This window comes from Rhincodon typus, chromosome 6 (assembly GCF_021869965.1).
Source record: "Rhincodon typus isolate 14 chromosome 6, sRhiTyp1.1, whole genome shotgun sequence".
Lineage (NCBI taxonomy): Eukaryota > Metazoa > Chordata > Chondrichthyes > Orectolobiformes > Rhincodontidae > Rhincodon > Rhincodon typus.
In genome coordinates, this window is record NC_063337.1 from 51,837,956 (window position 1) to 51,858,039 (window position 20,084).

The window sequence follows — 20,084 nt, forward strand, 5'->3', positions numbered from 1 at the left end:
TCAGAAATATTTCTGAAGAAGGGTCTAGGCCCGAAACGTCAGCCTTCCTGCTCCTCTGATGCTGCTTGGCCTGCTGCGTTCATCCAGCTCTACACCTTGTTATCACACATTTTCAAGCTTGGTCTTACAATCAGACTTCATGTTTCGTGTAATAAAGTTCAACATGTTCATAGGCATTAGAACGAGATGAGATTTTACAATAACAAGGTGTAGAGCTGGATGAACACAGCAGGATTTTGCAATAAATAGTTTATTAATCCCATTTAAGAGGTTGATTGTTTTAAAACAGAACAGAAAAACCAGTACTGGGATCATCACTGTGTGCCAAGAAATGGAAAAAAGAACATACTAAATGAGAAAGAAACAATTTCAATTTCCTTGAAACTTTGGGTTTAAGTTTATATTTCTCTTGTTGGGGAACTAAATGCTTAATAATAGAAATGCTGGATGTTGAGTAAAGGAACATGCATGAAACAGGTCTGGGTCAAAATAAAGACCAACACCCTGGTATTTTTGACAGTGGTGTGTACAATTCTGTAGCATGCAGGTTCATAGTTCCTTGAAAGTGGAGTCACAGGTGGACAGGGTAGTGAAGAAGGTGTTTGGTATGCTTGTTTTTATTGGTTAGTATATTTAGTATAGGAGTTGGGAGGTCATGTTGCAGCTGTAGAGGACATTGGTTAGGCCACTTTGGCCTAATTTGGCAGAATTGCGCGCAATTCTGGTCTCCCTGCTATAGAAAGGATGTTGTGCAACTTGAAAAGATTCAGAAAAGATTTACAAGGATGTTGCCAGGGTTGGAGAGTTTGAGCGATAGGGAGAGGCTGAATAGGCTGGGGCTATTTTCCCTGGAGTGTCAGAGGCTGAGGGGTGACCTTATTGAGGCTTATAAAATCATGAGGGGCATGGATAGGGTAAATAGACAAGGTATTTTCCCCGGGTGGGGGAGTTCAAACTAGAGGGCATAGGTTTAAAGGGAGGGGGAAAGATTTAAAAGGGACCTAAGGGGCAACTTTTTCAAGCAGAGGGTGGTGCATGTATGGAATGAGCTGCCAGAGGAAGTGGTGGAAGTTGGTACAACTGCAACATTTGAAAGGCATCTGGATGGGTATATGAATAGGCAGGGTTGAGAGGGATATGGGCCAAATGCAGGCAAACGGGAGTAGATTTATTTAGGATATCTGGTCAGCATGGATGATTTGGACTGAAAAGTCTGTTTCCGTGCGATACATCTGTATAACTCTACAACTCTAACTTTAGAACTAAAAATGAGTCCTATCTCTTGGATCCATTCACATACTCTCATGTCACAAAACAGAAACGCATTTGACTATCTGAAAGATCTTGGCAGTTCTCTATAAAGGGTTATGTGTATCAATGTACACTTAACGGCATACACACATTCCTGAATAGTTTGCTCACGTATGTTTTAAATGTACCTCGACAAGTAATGAGGTGCGACAGTAAAATTCAAATAATGAAGTACAGTAATTAACTAATTACACTTATAAAGGGAAGACTTGAATCTGCAAAGCTGGAACTGTAATTTCCCTGTTTTTTTTTGCTGTTAATTTGTTTGCAGGCTGCAATTGCACTGGCAAGGCAGCATTTATTGCCGATTCCTAGGTCCCTGAGAAAGTATTCATGAGTGTTCTCCTTGACCTGCTGCATTCCACTTGAGTATTTCAATGCAGTGGCAAGGGCAAAACCTAACTGGAGAGATTTCAACAAGGAGCTGTAGGTGATGAAAAAACAAGTCAAGGACTTTGGAGTGGAAAAGGAAGTTGGTCACAGGCCAATAAGGCTTGAACAATTTTTAACTCATGAGGGACAAAACCTGAGGAGATGGCATTATTTATAGTGCCAGCTACCATAGGCGCAGGAAGATAAAACTTCTTTTACAATTTTGTTCACAAATTTTCTGATTTATAGATTCAGAACTTACCTCCATGGAATTGGAATTAAATGGCCGAATTCTCCTGCATTGAGAGCCTCAAACTCAGAACCATCTGTCGGTCCAATCTTGGCGATTTTCTGCCTAACTGATGATCAGGATGTCTCTGGGACCCCTAAACCAGGAATGTCACATGAGTTTTACGGGTGAGATGGACATTTGGAGTTCTTCAGACTCTGGGTAGCTGGAATTCGAATGGGAGAGGTAGACGCTGCTGACGTAGGTGGAGGTAACCTCTGAAATCTACATTCTGAAATTGTTAAAAACAAGTGCAGCTACAGTTGACAGGCTTTCTGTGCATGGGACAGCCTCTCTACAGGCCTGCATCCCTACCATTGCAGCTCTGACACTAGTGGTCCCAATAGTTGGGAGGAGGGATTTAAAGATGTCATTTGCCCTCTTTGCCACCTCCAGGCAACGGTTGGGCTTCAGCCTTGGCAGGGTCCTGTCCTATTCAGGAAAGTGTCAGGCACAGCACCACTCTTACCCAAGTAGGTACTGAATGATCTTAGTTAGCTGCCACTGCTGCTGGGCATGGCTCAGCCTCCATCCAGATCACTCGCAGGTGAATGCAGGGGGCGCCACCCAAATGCGAGATGCGTTCATTACCTTCCATGGCCCACATCCAAACCTATTTCTGTGGATGCAGCAAAATTCACTCTAAAATTTCTGGGTTGCTCTTGTCGTATACTAACCACAACATGGCTGCACTCTGTTAATATAATTGGGGTCACATTGGGAAAGGCACCAATATTGGCACAAAGATTGCAATGGGTGATTAATCCGCACCCACTCCCTTTTATGCAAGCAGCACACCAGCTTCATGCTGCCTTTGAATATAAATTATGGTACCGTGCCAACCAGTGCTAAATATGTTTTTGAGTCACTGTATTCCTCATCAGAAGCTCCATTTGTGAGAGCTAGCATTATCTTAAAGCTAGCGTACACTTCTTACAACTGGCCTGCAATTCTGCATCCAGACTACACAGCTGTTGGAATTGTTCGCCAAAGCCATTGTGAACAGGAAGAACACTTACAAATGGTGAAACAGGGCAGAGAGAGAACCTTGAGGATCTTAGATGCAGCAAAAGACACTCAATGCAGGAGACAGACATGAGGAAAGAGGTTATCTATCCATAAGGGTCTAGGAGGCCCTCCAGACAGACACTGTAAAAGCAATGGCAGTATAAAACAGTCATGATCAATAATAGCAGTATAAAGTCCTGGAAGCAGTGGCAAAAGAAGTTCAATGGCCTCACATGAGTGGTCAAGGTCAGTGAATGCAACTTTAAATGTCGTATCCTGTGCCACTAGCTTCAAATATTTCTCAATTGCCTGCTCATCCTTCACTTAAAACAATCATCATCTATACATACCATCTAAATGTACTATACATTTCTAGCTTCACCCTACCAGCACTCACTTTGCACTTTTGCCAATCTGAAACACACCGACAAAGATTCAACTTGGAAGGGCACATCACTCTTACTCATTGCATCATACGCACTGACACATTTCTTCCTCTGTTAGATGACAAGATGTTGCGTTTCTGCAGACCACAACACTTAACCAACAGGAGACAGATGCCACATTCTCTCTCCCAATGGAAGAGGCGGTCTTGTCACCATGACAGCAGCCATGAAACAGGCCTTAGTTGGTAGTGGGGCTGAAACCATTGAAGATGATAGTTCGTTCCTAGCTAATCCATTCTAACATCTCATCTTCCCCTCATGCTGTAGCTTTTTCCTAATTACTAATATGATGCAAGCCTGCACATCCTACTGATCCTTATCACAGCCCAGGTATTATCCTTTTGGATATCTAAGAATTGCCACCTGACCAGCTAGTGGTGCAAGACTGTGAACTGCATGAGAAATAAGTGACAGATAATGATGAAATGCTTGTTGCTATCTCATATTTGAAGCGACCAGCACTGAGGTTACTGTGGAAAGTAGTACTTAAGCAGAATTTTCATTGACAATTCACAAGACATGAATGGGCTGCAGCTAGGGCAGGAAAAGGTGGCAGCAGTCTGGTCTCACTGGGTTAGAGCAACAGCAAGGACAGTGTGGGTGGAGTGGGAAGGTGGAGAGACTTCAGGCGCTCTTCAGCCTTCAGCGGGGTCCTCCTATGACAATGGCTGCTCCTATGGCTCACCCTCATTAAGGCCCCATTCCTTTCCAGGGCCTGGATCTCAGATCGTGGCCTCTCAAATCCCATGCCTGGTTGTGAGGGCATTGCCCAATCATTGCATTCACATCTTTTGGTGGACCTTCTAAATGGTTGGCAGCTCCTGGGAGTATGCGGCTATCTTCAGTAGAGCTGGCCACCCTGGGGTCAGCCATGGCAAGATGGGCTCTCAGATCCACAGACTCCCGAAAATAGTATCACCCAGATCCTACCAGTCACTGGCCCACATCTTTGGATCTGTCAGCAGGACAACTGGCACAATAATAAGCCATCAGTCAAATATAGATCAGATAAGAACAATGGGGGAGAATACAAATGAAATTAAAAATGGGTGATGTGATCCCACATTTGCTTACTCCACAACATTCAAACATTAATGCTTGGTGAGGAAATATGTCCTGTAGATATAGAGACAAATTTAACACTGCTTCACAGAAATAAATTGATTCTTACTGTTTCTTCAACCTGTTAAAGTTTAAATCCTGGGTTTTTTTTTTAAAATGTTAGGCAGTACACAAGTCAATCTGCTTCATATAGTGATGCTAAAAACAATAACTTAAAGAGCATGTCTAAAGAAATTCCTTCCTTTGTCTAAAAAAATTTCAAAGCACAAGACTGCAAGAGCAATACAGAATAGCATCACACCATTCATCACAATTTCTGCACTATCATTCAATTGAAATTAGTTTCCACGTTGTATTTACCACATCAACATGAACTTTAGTACCTTGACATAAAGAATGACCCCCATCAGAAATCACAGACCTGAAATGGACAAGGGGCGGTGATAAAAAGTCAGGACAACTGACCGACAGCAGTTAGGCATAAAGATGCATAGCACCATTGCAAGGTGTCAGGGTATATGGAGAATCAATAAAGAGTAGGGCCAAAACAACTGAATCATATTAAATTCAATAATATCCATTCACTTCTATGGCATAATAGTAGCTGTCCTCCTCTAAGCTAGCAGGTCTAGGTTCAAGTACCACTTGCTCCAGAAGTGTGTAATAACATCTCTGTAACAGGTGGTTTAGAAAATATTTCCATTTACTTCTGCTTAAAAATTGGATCTGAAATGTATCTGATTGAGGCATATCTCCTCAGGACTGTACAAATTTTGGTGTATTTTGGGTCATACTTTGTATAATGCTTTTCTAAGGAATCTCTCAAATGTTTTCAGTTAAATCTGGAAAGTTATCTGGAGCTTAGTTCTATTGTTAAACAATGAGTAGACTTGATAGTACAACATTTGCAATGCGGAACGTAAGAATTTTAGTTCTGCTTTTGAGTTCATGAGTTGTTGAAGCATGATCCCTATGTTGCACCTGCATGGTCGTCTGTCTGCACAATTTTCTTTTCAATATTTTAAAACAGTTTTTTTTAAAGAAGCAAACTAAAGAAATTGATCAGTTATCTTTCATTCATACATCACTATTAGAGAGAAACATTTTAGATTCTGGTGGTGAATGTGCAATTTATGAAGACATGTTTTATTTATAGTTAATGGTTTTGATTGAAGATTGCTGAGGAAAAAAAAAACTTTTGTCAAGATTTTGCGAATGCTCACTTTTTGTTTAAAAATATTGCTGAGAAATTTTGACTTGTGCCCAAATGGGTATGAATTTGGGAGCATGGCTCTTCCATACACTGATCCATTCCTGGCTCAGAACCAAGCTGAATTTAACTTTGGATCTCGTTTGAACACCATCAGTGAATTACGAGCAATGAATAGGCACTTTACTGCAGTTCACTGGTTGGGGAGGATGGTAAATTGGGCAGACTCAAGCTTGGGCTTAAGGATCCAGGGTAGAGCCCATAATGAGTCAGCAGGAGACAGAGGATTCTCTATAAGTCCAAAGGAAACAGTTCTGCTTGGAGACAGAATGTGTCTCAACATGTGCTGCTGCAACAAGTTATGGTCCATTATATTACATACACCATACAATATAGAAATGGGTCAAAGTTCCCAAATGGTCCATGCCAGTCTTTATGCTCCATACAGTCTCATTCCATCCTTCATGCTTTAACCCCCATCAACGTAAACTTTCATTCCTTTTTCTCATCAAATATTTTTCTAGATTCCCTGTAAATGGTCATCCTAATCACCGTAAGCATTTAATGACATGGTCAGTTCCAGCCACTTTGTGGGAAAAGGAATTTCTTCTGAATTCCTGATTGGATTCATTGGTAACTGTCTTAAACTGATAGTCCCTAGTTTTGGTCTCCCAATAAACTGCAAACATTTTCTCCACGTTCTCCACATTCAGCAATCTAAAAGACCTCTATCAGGCCACCCTTAAGCCTTCCACTTTCTTGAGAAAAGAGCTGTAACCTGTACAATCTGTCCTGACAGACATAACTTCTCAGCTTTGGTATCATTGTCTTAAATCTTTTAGCTACTAAGACCTTTTTACAATATGGCATTCAGAACTCTCCATAGAATTGTGGTCTAATCAAGGCTTTATACAAATTTAATGATTCATGTGTACCCAAGATACCTTTTCTCCTCTATTCCATTTAAACAAATATGTTCCAAGAAGTATATAGCCTGCTTATTCTTCCCACTAAAAAGCATCACCTTACAGTGTTCCCCATTGCAATCAATTAGCCATTAACAAACCCAATCTGTAGGTTTATTAATGCATTCATATTTTATATCTAGTTATCAAAAATAGCTTAGAAAATCTTGGCAGGGGAAGAGGTTGGACAGCATCTGAATACCAGTGAGGAAGTATTCTATCAAATTTAGCTGTTGAGATGTGGCCGGAACAAAGCATAAGATATTAAACAGCCAAACCTCATCGAAGCAGAATATTTCTAGTGTGGAACTTTAGTTATACTTTCTTTTTATTGGCTGCCTGTTCTCTGGCCTTTAATGTCTGGATCATTGAAAGTTGCAGCAGAACATCTTCTGAGGTTGGAAATTAGGTCCCATTTCTGGTTCCGACTCTGGTTTCTGTGACTTTAATCCAGCCCATGTTGAGAGATGATTAATTTTCACATTACAGAAGGAAAAATAGGCATTGCTTCTTTGGTCCTGATCAACATGGCCTCAAATTTTACCAAAAGCTGTTCAGCCCCTCAAGAGGATGCAACAGTGTAACTGACATCCAAATTAGTGTCATAAGTCTTTGTATGTGCACTTCTTGATGACGGATTTCTACGTTTCTATTTAGGTACTACTCTGGATAGGTTAATTAGTATTGTCTTTATTTTTGACTTTTTGTTTAAGAACAATTCAGGACAAAACATTATTTTACTCTTAGCTATATAGGAGTATTCCAAATGATGTTACTCATCTCCTCCTTCTGCATCTCCCTTATCAATAAAAGAATGATAATTTATTTGCATGTCACCCTGGTATAGATCCTCTGTGTGCTGCAGTCTGCAGGAGTGTACACCTGCCCACCCAGCAGCTTTATTCAGAAACCTCAATAGTGGTGTGCCCAAAAAGTTTGAAAATATCCATATCCCAAACTTTTGTTGCATGTATATTGCAGGTGCAACCCTCATTGATAAAGCCCCAAAGAGGGGTCAAGTTAAGAGAATTGAATTCCAGCAAAACAAGACTCCTCCCCTTGATTCCTAAGCTCTGTGCCTGGGACTGTTCTGAGGTCAGAAGTTAGGAAAATTGTTCCCTTCTCCTTTTAGTCTGGTATGAATTTTACCAAATGCAACTTCCAGTTAGCAGGTTAGAATGGAACAATTTGATCTGCTGTCATGTTATTGTTTATAAAAAAAAATCAAAGACCAGCTTTAAGGTAATACAGTGTGGAGCTGGAGGAGCACAGTGGGCCAGGCAGCATCAGAGGAGCAGGAAAGTTGACGTTTCGGGTCGGGACTCTTCTTCAGAAATTTCAGAAATTCAGAGAAAAGACCAGCTTTGTCCATGTTCAGTGAACAAGTTAGTAACTTGCAACATTGCTGATAACATTTCAAGAATTGTGATACTTAAGCTGAAAAAGACAGGAGTTGTGCTGCCCAAAAATCCAATTCTCAATTCTCAATTGTGTTTCAGTTACTTGAGTGAGAAATATTGGATTTTAAATGATTTTAGTGAGCTTTCTGAAAAACCTTGAATAATCATGGCGGGATGTCAGATTTACAGCACTCAGGTAACTTCGCCATTAGGTTATAAAATGTCAATGAATCACCCTCCAATTATTTGGACGGTGAATTTAGCATTAGGAATAACCAATATCACTTCCAGCAATTTGATGTGAGCAGTTACCCAATGCAAGCTGAAGCAGGCCTGGTAGTTTTATTCCTTTAGAAAATTACCAGGGATCCCAAAAGTACCAGAAGTCCCAGTTACACAATAATAATTATGCTGTTATAGATGACTGAAACTGTAATCTGTCAGGGGGATTGCATAAATTTTGTAGAGTCCACTTGATTTTCTTTAAATGTAAAGAAGATCATGCAGGTTCTATAAAGTGCAGGGGATTGGTTCTGACAGATAACTGCCCAAGTACCATACTTGACTTATTTGATGCTAAAGTGGAAAATTATAAGCTGCTAGATTGTTGTAGATGCTGCTGTGGTACTTATCATGGTTATCTGGGCGAGACAAATTTAATGTGAAGAATTGCCCTCTTTTAAACTAATGTTAGTTGAAGGACATTTATTGGTCAAGACACCAGAAAAACCTTCTGCTCTTCATCAAATTTAGCATCAGTTGAAGCACTGGAACAACTGGATAGGACCACAATTCAAGGTTATTTCCTAAGGACTGCATCTTCATTAATACAGTATTCTTCCTGAGAACAGAATACAAAAAAATACTGGAACTATTCAGTACTGACGATCAATTTGAAGATTTGAAATATTGACTGACTGACTGACTTCAGTTTCTCCACAGATGCTATCTGAATGATAAGTATTTCCAGCTTCTTTTTTCTTTATTAAGTGAGGAGACTCATGACAATGTCACAGAAATGAAAGAGGCAGATTTTTGAACATAGCGTTGATGATAAGGAAAAGTGAAGTGGATCCAGGGAGCCTGTTCTCAGGGGAAGACAGGACAGAAACTTACCCCAACAATTAAAACTCGCTGTAGCCTGAAAGAAGGTGGATTCTAATTCCTCCAGCTTACCTATATCCTTTGCATGTCGGGTCACAGAAAATCAAACTCTATCCTGATGGCTAATTGGTGGCACAGTTGAAGTGGATGAACAAGTAACTAATCTTATCCACTACAATAAATGATAACAGAAGATGGCAGATTCGATGCACAAGTTGGAAGAAAGCTAGAAATAACCAGCAGTAATTTAACAATATAATTCAAGCTTAAAATAGGGATAAAATGTGTAAGAAATTCAAATTCTTTGTTTTTTGTTCTTAACTAATGGTGCGTGGTTTGGAGTAATAGTGAAGGATGGTATGTGGTTTGGAGGGGGCCTTTAGGCCAATTGAGTAATGATTAGCTACACCAATTATTAAATGCAACTCCGTGCATACCTTTCCTTCCACTGCTACCCTTGCACTGATTGTAAAGTCTGAGTAACCTTCTTCTGTGCCACAGTGACTTTGGTTCTATTTTCTCTAAGGAATAAGAAATGTGTTCTGTTGCTATTTTATCGCATTCAAAAGAAAATCTGCAGATAAAGACTGTGATTCATTTGTTTCATTCTCTTTCACCATGACAGTTGCATGAAGCAACAGTAAATGTTAATCAACCACCTGCAATTTGTGGAATCTTGCTATGCACAAAAGATCTGCTCTGCATGCCAGTGTGAGGGTAGCGTATCATCATCTGGGAAGTATCAAGTTTGGAGAGAAATTATGAGGAGATATACGGATGAGTATCTCATTTGAACAAACTTCAGTTTATCGTTCAATTTATGAAAATAAATTTCTATGAATGTTGTAATGACAATCAGAGAAATTTTGAATTAGATGGAAATGATTAGATAATATTATTAATCAAGAGATTATTTCTAAGCTCCCACTGATTTAGTGCTGGGTATACATAGACTTACGTAGACTCCCAGACTTTTAGAAAGGTTGGACAGGACATGAAGTCCCACCCCACTGTGTTCATTGCATTTTTGTTCGGGATTGGGTGCATGACTCGCACATGAAGATAACTTGAACCCTGAAGAGTCATTTGAACTCTGTGCCAAATTGAAAAAGATCCTATTTTCCCTGAAGCAGGGTCCTTAACCTATAATATAGGAGTGAAACATTTATTGAGGAGACATAAATGTGCATTAAGGGGCGCATAAGATCTGTCAAATTGTCAAGCTGTCAATTTAAGTAAATCACAACACTAAAAATTAATGAAATGGAGCCTGCCTGTGTCAATGAATATGGAAAAAATCTGTTGCATTACTTACACAAATGTTTAACATTGCCTCAAGGGCTATATTTATGTCATTATTGTTGGTTGGCTGCTTTCCACAACTTATAATTATCCCATGAGGGTGGTGGAGGATGGTGCATAAATTCAATGTTTGATTGACAATAACAACATTGTTTGAAGGACTGCTATCTTTGCTGTAGGATTGTCAGTACATGTTTATTTTGATAAGGGTTAATGGGCTTTTAAAGCATTGAATGGACTTTCATGAATGGGAGTGTTAATTTTTATTATGATGAAATCTGTAATAGATATTTACATCTTTATTTTACCTCAAAATGGCTCCTGGAGCTTGCCCACAGTGAAGACTGGATCAGTTGACGTGGATGGTGTTAAGGCAAAGTCTGGTGGATGGACACCATTACTTGGTAAGCATGGGGCATGGGGTGTGGGTGAGGAACTAATGGAGTGTGAGGGAGGACGACCAGAGCGTCTGTTATTTTTCAATAATCTTAGATTGTTAATGAAGACCTGGTAAACTGAGTTGGGCCTTTCGAACAACCCGCCTCTGCACTTGGCAGCCACTGCCTTTAATCTATGTTTGAGCCTGATTCCATCCCTCACCCACGTTGGGGTAAAAATTGAACCATTCAGAGAACTTTATCCTATGGCAAGTGCACCAACCTGGGGAATTTCCCAGCTCAAACTACCTACTTGTAAAGCAAAGGTCCAGCCATAAGACTCCATTCTAAATTGTCACTGATTTAGGGTCATACAAGTAACAATGCAGGAGAATCTCACTTGACCTGTTTTGCCCATACTATTGCTGGTTCTTTAACTAAAACAATCTCCTGCCTTTGCCTCATATATTTTTTGTATTTTATATTTCACTCCTTTAGATACATACTCCAACACTCGTAGTAAATGAGATGTTGCTAATGCAATTTGCCCATTATATGTGTTAGACAGTTTAAAAGGATCACATTATTACTAGTAAACAGAACAATAGCAAATCATTGGTAAAGTTGTAATAACATATCGCTCTGAACAGATTAAGTACACATGTATAAGTTGTAGTTATTTTTAACAAATGCATTCGGATGTATCTCTGGAGCATGTGGGAACCTGGCTCTCATAGTTTAAAGACAAGAACCACTGTAGATGTTTTTTTAATCAACCTGTTCAGACATTTCTGGAGTAGGTCAGATTTAAACCCAGGCCTTCTGGGTGAAAGGAATGGGTGGGATTTAAACCCAGGCCTTCTGGGTGAAAGGAATGGGTGGGACGTAAACCCAGGCCTTCTGGGTGAAAGGAATGGGTGGGACGTAAACCCAGGCCTTCTGGGTGAAAGGAATGGGTGGGACTTAAACCCAGGCCTTCTGGCTGAAAGATACCACTGTGACATATGAATTAGGACAGAATTAAGGTATACAGGAATTGTACCTTAATGAGGTGTGAACTACCAAGAAAATATCTGTTTCTGTGTGAAATTCAAGGGGCGCTTAACATGCTCAACGTGACACATTTCTAATTGACAATAATAAAACTGATAATTATTAGTGTTTTTTGGTTAATTGGAATGAGGTCACAATTTAAACATGGGTGGTTTAACAAATTGGGTCTGAACTTACTTGGTTTCCATGTACATTTAAGTTATCACAGCCCTAGCAGTGACCAATTGTGATGCTAATGATTCTTGGTGTGAACAAAACATTTCCATCTTTTGCCATTTCTATTCATAATTTTGAGTCAATGTGTTATGTTACAACAATGCCTGCAAAAAAACTTTCTCTGGCGAATTGCTGAAATTCCACATTTGAAAATGTAAAATCAAATCAATTTATGCTGACCGCTGTTTAAAACAAGCAGCCTGGCCAAAAGGAGTCGAGATAATGGGTTCTTCATTGCAAACGCACACAGTGAGGTATCCTCTCTACACTACATGTAGTCTTTTTAGTGGTGAGGCAGTTTCATTTTGTCCATACATCACAGTTAAATTTGATCAAGTAACCGTGGGACTGGCTGAGTCTTTGGGTGTAGGAATGGGGGATGAGGGAAGTTGTTACCTTGCTGTTGTCCCACTGTTGAGTTTTCATCTGAGTGTTGTGAAGTTCATAGGAAGGTTCCATTGACGAAGTTTCTGGTTTTGGATACCCTGGGATAACATTATGCAGCTGGAATCCAAATGTCAGCAGCCAACTGTTCACATCTGTGACATGAAAAAGAGTAAAATCACATTCAAAGCCTTTCAATTGTTTCACAGAAAAGCACCAGGGAGCTCTTTACTGCAGAAATACCATGAAGATCCGGATGATCCTTAGAAACATCCATCGGAGTGGTGCTTAGTATGACTGTGTTGTGCATGTCAAATTAAATAGCATATAATACAGCTGTCACTAAGGTGGTTGTTATGTTGGCAGTTGGGTGTGGATGTCCCTTTACGAGAGCAGGTCATGAGACCAGGAGTGGGAGCTAGGGGAGACAGTCTAAAACCGACTGTGGAGCTGAGAGAACGCACAATAACGTATTCTCTGTTCAAGTTTACTCTCCATCTATGTTGTGTTCTATTTCTGGTTCTAGTGAACCACCAACACCATAGTGGTGTATCTTGCAATTTCAAGCATTGAAACAACTGGCACTTCTTAAGTACTCAATGCATGCAGGGGAATAACTCAACAAAAGGGAAAATGGGTAGGTTTATGGCAGGAAGCTAATGATATTGTTGAAGAGGAGAACAGAGAGCACTGAGGTGGTTTTTGGAGCAGAAAGAAGATTGTTAGACTTGGAGAATTCGACAGTAAAACCATAAGAGTTAAGAGCAATTACAGGCTATGTGGTCTGCTCTGCCACTCAGTAAGGTCATGGGATGATCTCATAGCTCTTCACTTGACTTTCCTGCCTTATCCCCATAAACCTCGATTCCATCATTGATTAAAATTCTGTCTGTCTCAGACTTGAAAAAACTTAATGACCCAGCCTCAACAGCTCTCTGCGATAAATAATTCCACAGATTTTATTTATTATTTTGAGTTATTACACTTTATAGATTATTATTTCTGTTATCCTCGGAAAGAGAAAACAAATCATCTCTATCTTTGTCATAAATGGGCAACCCTTTATTCTGAGATTGTGCTGTCTGGTCCTAGACTCTCTCACAAGCAGACACCACCTCTCCTGTCAAACCTGTGTAAGAATCTTATATGTTTCAATAATGTCTCCTTTAATTCTTCTAATTTCCAATGAATACAGGCTCAACCTACTTACCTGTCCCTTGATATCTGGGTCAATCAGGTGGATCTTGATAGAATCCCTACAGTGTGGAAACAGGCCCTTTGGCCCAACAAGCCTACACTGACCCTCAGAGCATCTCACCCAGACCCATCCCCTATAACCCACCTAATCTACACATCCCTGAACACTACAGGCAATTTAGCATGGCCAATCCACCTAGCCTGCGCATCTTTGGACTGTGGGAGGAAACCCACGCAGACATGGGGAGAATGTGCAAACTCCACACAGACAGTCACCTGAGGGTAGAATTGAACCCGGGTTCCTGGTGCTGAGAGGCAGCAGTGCTAACCACTGAGTCACCACGCTGCCCTGTTCTCCAGACAGTCTCCAATACCAGTAAAGCTTGCCTTAGATAAAGGGACCAAAACTGTTCACAACTGGGGCCTGACTACTGCTTTGTATAGTTTTAGAGATGCCTCTCTAGTTTTATAAATTATTGTCTTTGAAATTGGGTTAAGGGACCAGCATTGATTCAGTATAAAGCCAGTGGTGGTCAAGAGGATGCTGGGTCTCATGCAAGTCATGTCCTGCCTCCTCTTGCTGAACGGCCCCCCCTCCCCAACCCAATTCAAAATGGGATCAGTCAGAAATCTGATCCTGTCCACAATTTTCAAATGTCTGGATTTTCCATGCCGCTATGAAAATACAGTGATAAAGAAGCAGAAGGAGCATGGTGGGATATAAAGTGATTCTGAACCAAGGTAAGAGTGGGTGGCATGGTGGCACAGTGGTCAGCACTGCTACCTCACAGTGCCAGGGACCTGGGTTCGATCCCAGCTTTAGTCAACTGTTCATGTGGAGTTTGCACATTGTCCTTGTTTCTGCCAATTGTTCCAGTTATTTCCTGCTGTGCAGCTTAGGTGGATTGGCCACCTAAGTTGCTCTGTAGTGTGCATATTAGGTGGATTAGTCATGGATATGGGGTCAAGAGGGTAGGATAAGGTGGGGGAGGGTGTCTAGGTAGGATGTCCTTCAGAGGACTGGTGCAGACTTGATGGGCCAAATGGCACTGTATCTGCACTGTAAGGATTCTAAGACTCCAAGAGAAATTATTTCAAATTGCTGGCCTGCAGAAATCTTCCCCCACAATAAGAGGGCAGAAATCTGTTGGTGGTGCTTAAGTGAGTAAATTAAATAATTCTGAGCCTTATTTGAGGGGTTGTCAGAAAATTTCTCATTCACAACACTTCTCATCTGCAGAAAACAGGTATGGAGTTAAAAATTGGGTTATATATGTTTGCTGAGAGTATTGCAGATGATTACGGTAATCAATCCCACAGAGATTTGTAACATATTCAGCTAGTAGGGTTACCATTATCATTTTGACTTAATTTTATAGCTTTGCCAATAAAAAATATTTTGATGTAAAAACCAGGATGATCCTCAAAACTCATTGTTTTTAATGGAAATGCAATAGCGATAATTATATTATTGGTTTTGTAAATTACACATATTTGTAATAAACAAAGTTTGAATGGAAAGAAAATCCATTGTTTTCTACATTTATATTATTTTATTGGCTTGCTGCAGAATAGATCAGTTTCAATACAACTTATTGTCAGAATGTTATGACTGTGTTGTTGGTACCAAAGTTACCAGCCATTTGCAAGTAATGATAATCTCGTTTGAACTGAATAGTATTCAATTACTGCAGGCTTTAGATAATCATAACATCATTATTAAAGATGAAAACTATGGTGGCTGCAGACATATTTTTTCTTTCATTACTTAATTTATATTTGAACTCATCTTTTTTGTATTTTTCATGTTGTCGTCCTTTACATTTTGAGCTTGTTCCTTTAATAGTAGCAATTCTTTCCTTTTAGGATCTATCCTGGTCCTTGAAAATTTTACGGAACTTTTGAGGTTTATTTTGGCTCCTTAATGTGAAGGGAAAGTGCAAATTTGCTTTACTCTTCTTCGTCAAAAAGTGTATATTTTTTGTAAAAGCCATACCTTTAAAAATATTAGAAATGTTAAGTAAGACTGCAGTAAACACTTAGAAGTTTAGACGAACTCAGTTAGAGGTTTAATTTCATGCCAGCTCTTGATCATAGAACATTGGTCAGCTTGTTTTACAATGAAGTCATTGGAGGTAATGGATTAGACTTGGTCTGGTGTGCAGAGAAGCAATCATCCACAACATCTTTAGGGATTACCAATGGCACAGCTATCTACTTGAAACAGATTATGTGATCATTGGAATAGGAATTTATATAAAGTTAAGTATAATCTTCCTTACCTGTCATGTAACATTTGATATCTTGCATATTGCTGACTGGGTTATTATTTTTAAACATGTACAAATTAAAAGGTACGAGACTGTCGCTGAGGTGATTCCACACATCATGATCTGGTGCTGTCCATCTTCCAGAAAGCACATCATAATCTCGCCGTCCAAAGTGTACTAGTTTGGTGAGGGGATCATACAAGCCACCATGATAGCCTACAATGAGTTGAAAGGCTGGATTTGTGTCCATATAAATCTCCCCATAAGCAGTGTAGCTGATTTGCTTAATCATTAAACCATTTCCACTAAATACAGCTAATGGGGTTCCTGTATTATCACAGGCAACGTAGAATTCATCACCACTGCTAATTTCCATCGCAAAAAGGTGACCTTGAAGGTCATAGTATAGGGATGCTATTTCAGAGCTTGTATGATTGTACATGTGTGTAATTCTTGCAGGGTTATTCAGATCTGCATAAAAAAACTGTAAGTACATCCCATTGCTGGTTCTGCTCGAAACCCGTCTTCCAACTCCATCATATCGATAATGCACTCTCCAACCATTTGATTTACTGTAAGCTTTGGTGAGAAGTCCAGCTGAATTGTACTCAAAGATAATACTTCCCCTTTGTCGTAAGAAACCATCCTCATCTACTTTGTACTGGACTTCTCCAAGACGAGTAATCCGATCCCTCCTGTCATGCCTCAGCGGAGTCAGACGAGCACTATTGCCAGGACTTAGTAAATGGAGATTTCCATTTAGATCATAGCTATAGCGCCACAAAGGTTTGTCATTCAAGGATACGGTCTGCAATTGGCCATCTGCATCATATTCATAAGCATACCTGGATGTATTGGCATAGGGACCAACCTTTAATTCCCGTTTTACAACCCTACCCATGTTGTCATATTGCACTGTCATCCAATACATGAGTGATCTGAAAATTTCATACTGGACCTCTTTTACTCGCCCATATGCATCAAAATGCTTAGTGTGAGTCATGACTGCCGTGGTGATGATCTGATTAATGTCATAATAAATTACACCAAATTTTCCAAATTGTTCGATTTTCCCAGAAACATCATCGTATCGATAGAGATCAATTGGTAATGGTGTCTCATTGATCACAGCTTGCATGCTCGTAACCCGGAAACTGTTGTCATAGTTATAATCGAAGCGAGCATTCACCATTCCTTCCTCACTGAACCGAAAGATCTGCCTGTCAATAAGAGGGCCAATTTGCCTGAAACGTATTGTGCAAGTGAAGCCTTCATTCTGCAAGTTGACAGTTTTAAGCATTCCAGCTGTTTCATCATAGGTAAAACCAATCCTCGTGGTGTCGTAAAGGATTTCTGAGAGCTTGGACAGCTTGCCATATTTGTAAAGCACACGGCGCCCTGTTCCCAGGTATGACATTTGCAACAAGTGATTGTCCTCTGTGTAGTCTTGAATCACAGAAGCATTGCCTTCAGGGGGTTTATAGATGTTCCTGTAATAGCCCACAGAACGAATGGTTTCCAGACTTTGCTGAGCAACATTTGGCATTGTCACAGAAGAAAGTCGATCATTTTTGTCAAATTCAAAGATGTATTGTCTTTGACTATGCAGAAGCAGCACTGCGGACTATGAGAAACAGGAGAAATAACATTTAATAGCTGCTAATCACACATCATGATATGTATGCATTCCATTAACTATTTCAATCATTTGTATCAATCTTCCTGGGCAGATTAATTAATTACGAAGAGCAATTTATTCAATTTGATGGCATGTTAAATTTATAGCCAAACCTAAACAGATGTCCAGAGTACAGCCCTTATGGAATTATTCAAATCTTTGTAAATCAAATCAACATTATACATGTAGCAGGCAAGCTAGATCTGAACTAAATTCAAGCATCACATTAATAACTTTTGAAAGGTATTGCAAATGGGTCACTACTTCATAGAATAGTTTTCTTTGCAGCATTCAGTAGAACACTTGAACACAGAAGGAAACATTTTCAACTGCCATTTAAATTCAAAGCAAAAATATTCAGATGCTCAGCTGAGGCATTCAGAAGACAGCTTTTATCTACATGCTGAGGGGCAGCTAGTTACAATTGAAATTTGATGGCATGATTTTACCACTTTCTATCATTCTAATAAACACCTATTTCTCATCAGAAACCTGATACATTAGTCAACGCTCATTAAAAGACACAGGTCATTCCACTGTCTGAAGCAGAAATTTTAGAAATGATTCCTGAGCAACACCAACTAGTTTGTCATAGCAGTACCTAAGATGGTACATTCTTCCCGCCATTTAATACTGCAAATGTGCCACTTCCTTGTAGACTTATGCAGGGAATGGCAGAATGTTATGTAGACTCAATACCACCAGGAAAAGTACTGCATTGCAAATTTTTGTGACCAACTCTGCTGGTCTGACACTGCATACAGATCCCAAATAATTAGCTTTTGAGGTAGATACTCTTTACAAAGCTTAAGGATTGCACCCAATCTCAAAATAGACAAAAGAGAACATTTTAAGGCCACTCTGTAGGCCGTGTTGCAAAGGGGTCATTGACATTAATGTATGGAATGACCTGCCTGCCTAATCAAAAGAATTGCAACACTGTCAGGTACCAACTGTGTAAACTTTGTTGCAGAGGAGCAACAGAAGTGGAAGGAGAGAGAGCCATAAACATCCCTTATCAGTGCAATTCCTGTCCACTTTGCCCTAAGACCTATAGCTCCAGGATTAACTTTCGGACACAGGAATCATGAAAGCCTCATTCGTGCATTTCAAGAACGGATGATAACAGCAGTGATGCTTGGCACAACACTAATACCAGGTCTCTGCTGGCATACACGTATGGGCTAAAACATACTAAACTGGACCCAGATTGCTTTTCATCTGAATATATTTCAAATTTTGCTATATATTTCAATTATTTAATCTGCAGAAGTTATTCCCATTGTACATTATCTATGACCAAACTATGAAAGCACTAAGTCCATTGAAAAAGGCTCAGATTACTGGTCCTCAGTACTTTATCAGTGACTGTTATAGAAAAAGTGGTGCTTTAGTGATCTCAGTTTAAATATTATGTTGTGATTTATCCACTATTCAAAAAGGTCTGCTGTGCAAATTTCTAGTTCGTGAAACGTAATAGGGTCTTCACTTCCTACATAAGGGACAGCAACTAACTTAATTTTCTCAAAATGTTTATCATATATGACGAAAATGAACTTCAAGGTGCCTCTATGACAATACCTTTTCAAGGTAAGTGTAGCTCCAGGACTTTCCATCAGCAAAGGTTCTGGATACAATCCTGCCGGCTTGGTCGTAGTCAATTCTTTCTGACATGGTACCTCTCTGGATACCTGCCACCTGACCAGTTGAAGAGTATGTCACATTCACCCCATTTAGTCTGCTGCTTGGAGACCATAGAGTAGGTCGGCCAACCTGATCATACAGGATTCGGAGGGTGAACTTCCTATGATCATCGTATATTTTTTCCGTTCTAGTTATGCGATCAAAATCCAGAGAGAGCAAATTTCGGCTATGGACCTGTAAAATATTAAAAACAATCTATAATACTCCTCAATAGCCCTTTTATAGAATAGAAAGTAAGAAAAGTTTGAAAAAATATCATCGGCAATGAGGTTTAATAACAAAATTCGGTATAGAGCTGTGAACTTTCACTTGTCTGCATATATTTTGTTATGTTCCTACTTTCAGTTTTCAGAATATCATACGTGATATTTCCTGCCTTGCCACTTAAAAAATAGTCAGCAATTTTCCATTTTACTCTTGCTCTGCTGGGACATCAAGCCTAATATTGCTGCTTTAAGCATGTACTCACAATGGACAGCAGAGCTTGGTCATGTTGGATCTTACTGATTCTGGTCATGTTTACAAAAAGCTCCCACCCAAGAGAGGATTGTGCCTCATTAAGAAAGGCACCTTAAGGTGTCCAGTATATTTCACACCCAATAAATTACTTTGAAAATGCAGACTACTAATGTTTTCTAGGTATACAATGGAGCCAATATGCCTATAGCAATGAGATAGATAATTGGTTTTTCTATATTTTGGGCATTAATTGAAAGACTGTTGGTAGGATCACTCT

At 39.7% G+C, this 20,084-nt stretch overlaps 1 protein-coding gene across 1 annotated transcript in view; it reads right to left on the reverse strand.

Annotated features, from left to right (window-relative positions):
- The window catches only part of tenm4 (teneurin transmembrane protein 4), a 302,149-nt gene that overhangs the window by 2,961 nt on the left and 279,104 nt on the right, over nucleotides 1-20,084 (reverse strand). The window contains exons 25-27 of the mRNA XM_048598311.1: nucleotides 19,226-19,522; nucleotides 15,979-17,590; nucleotides 12,512-12,654 (exon numbers count right to left, since the gene is read on the reverse strand). Coding sequence (XP_048454268.1) covers nucleotides 12,512-12,654; nucleotides 15,979-17,590; nucleotides 19,226-19,522 — 2,052 coding nt within the window. The remainder of the gene's footprint in view (nucleotides 1-12,511; nucleotides 12,655-15,978; nucleotides 17,591-19,225; nucleotides 19,523-20,084) is intronic.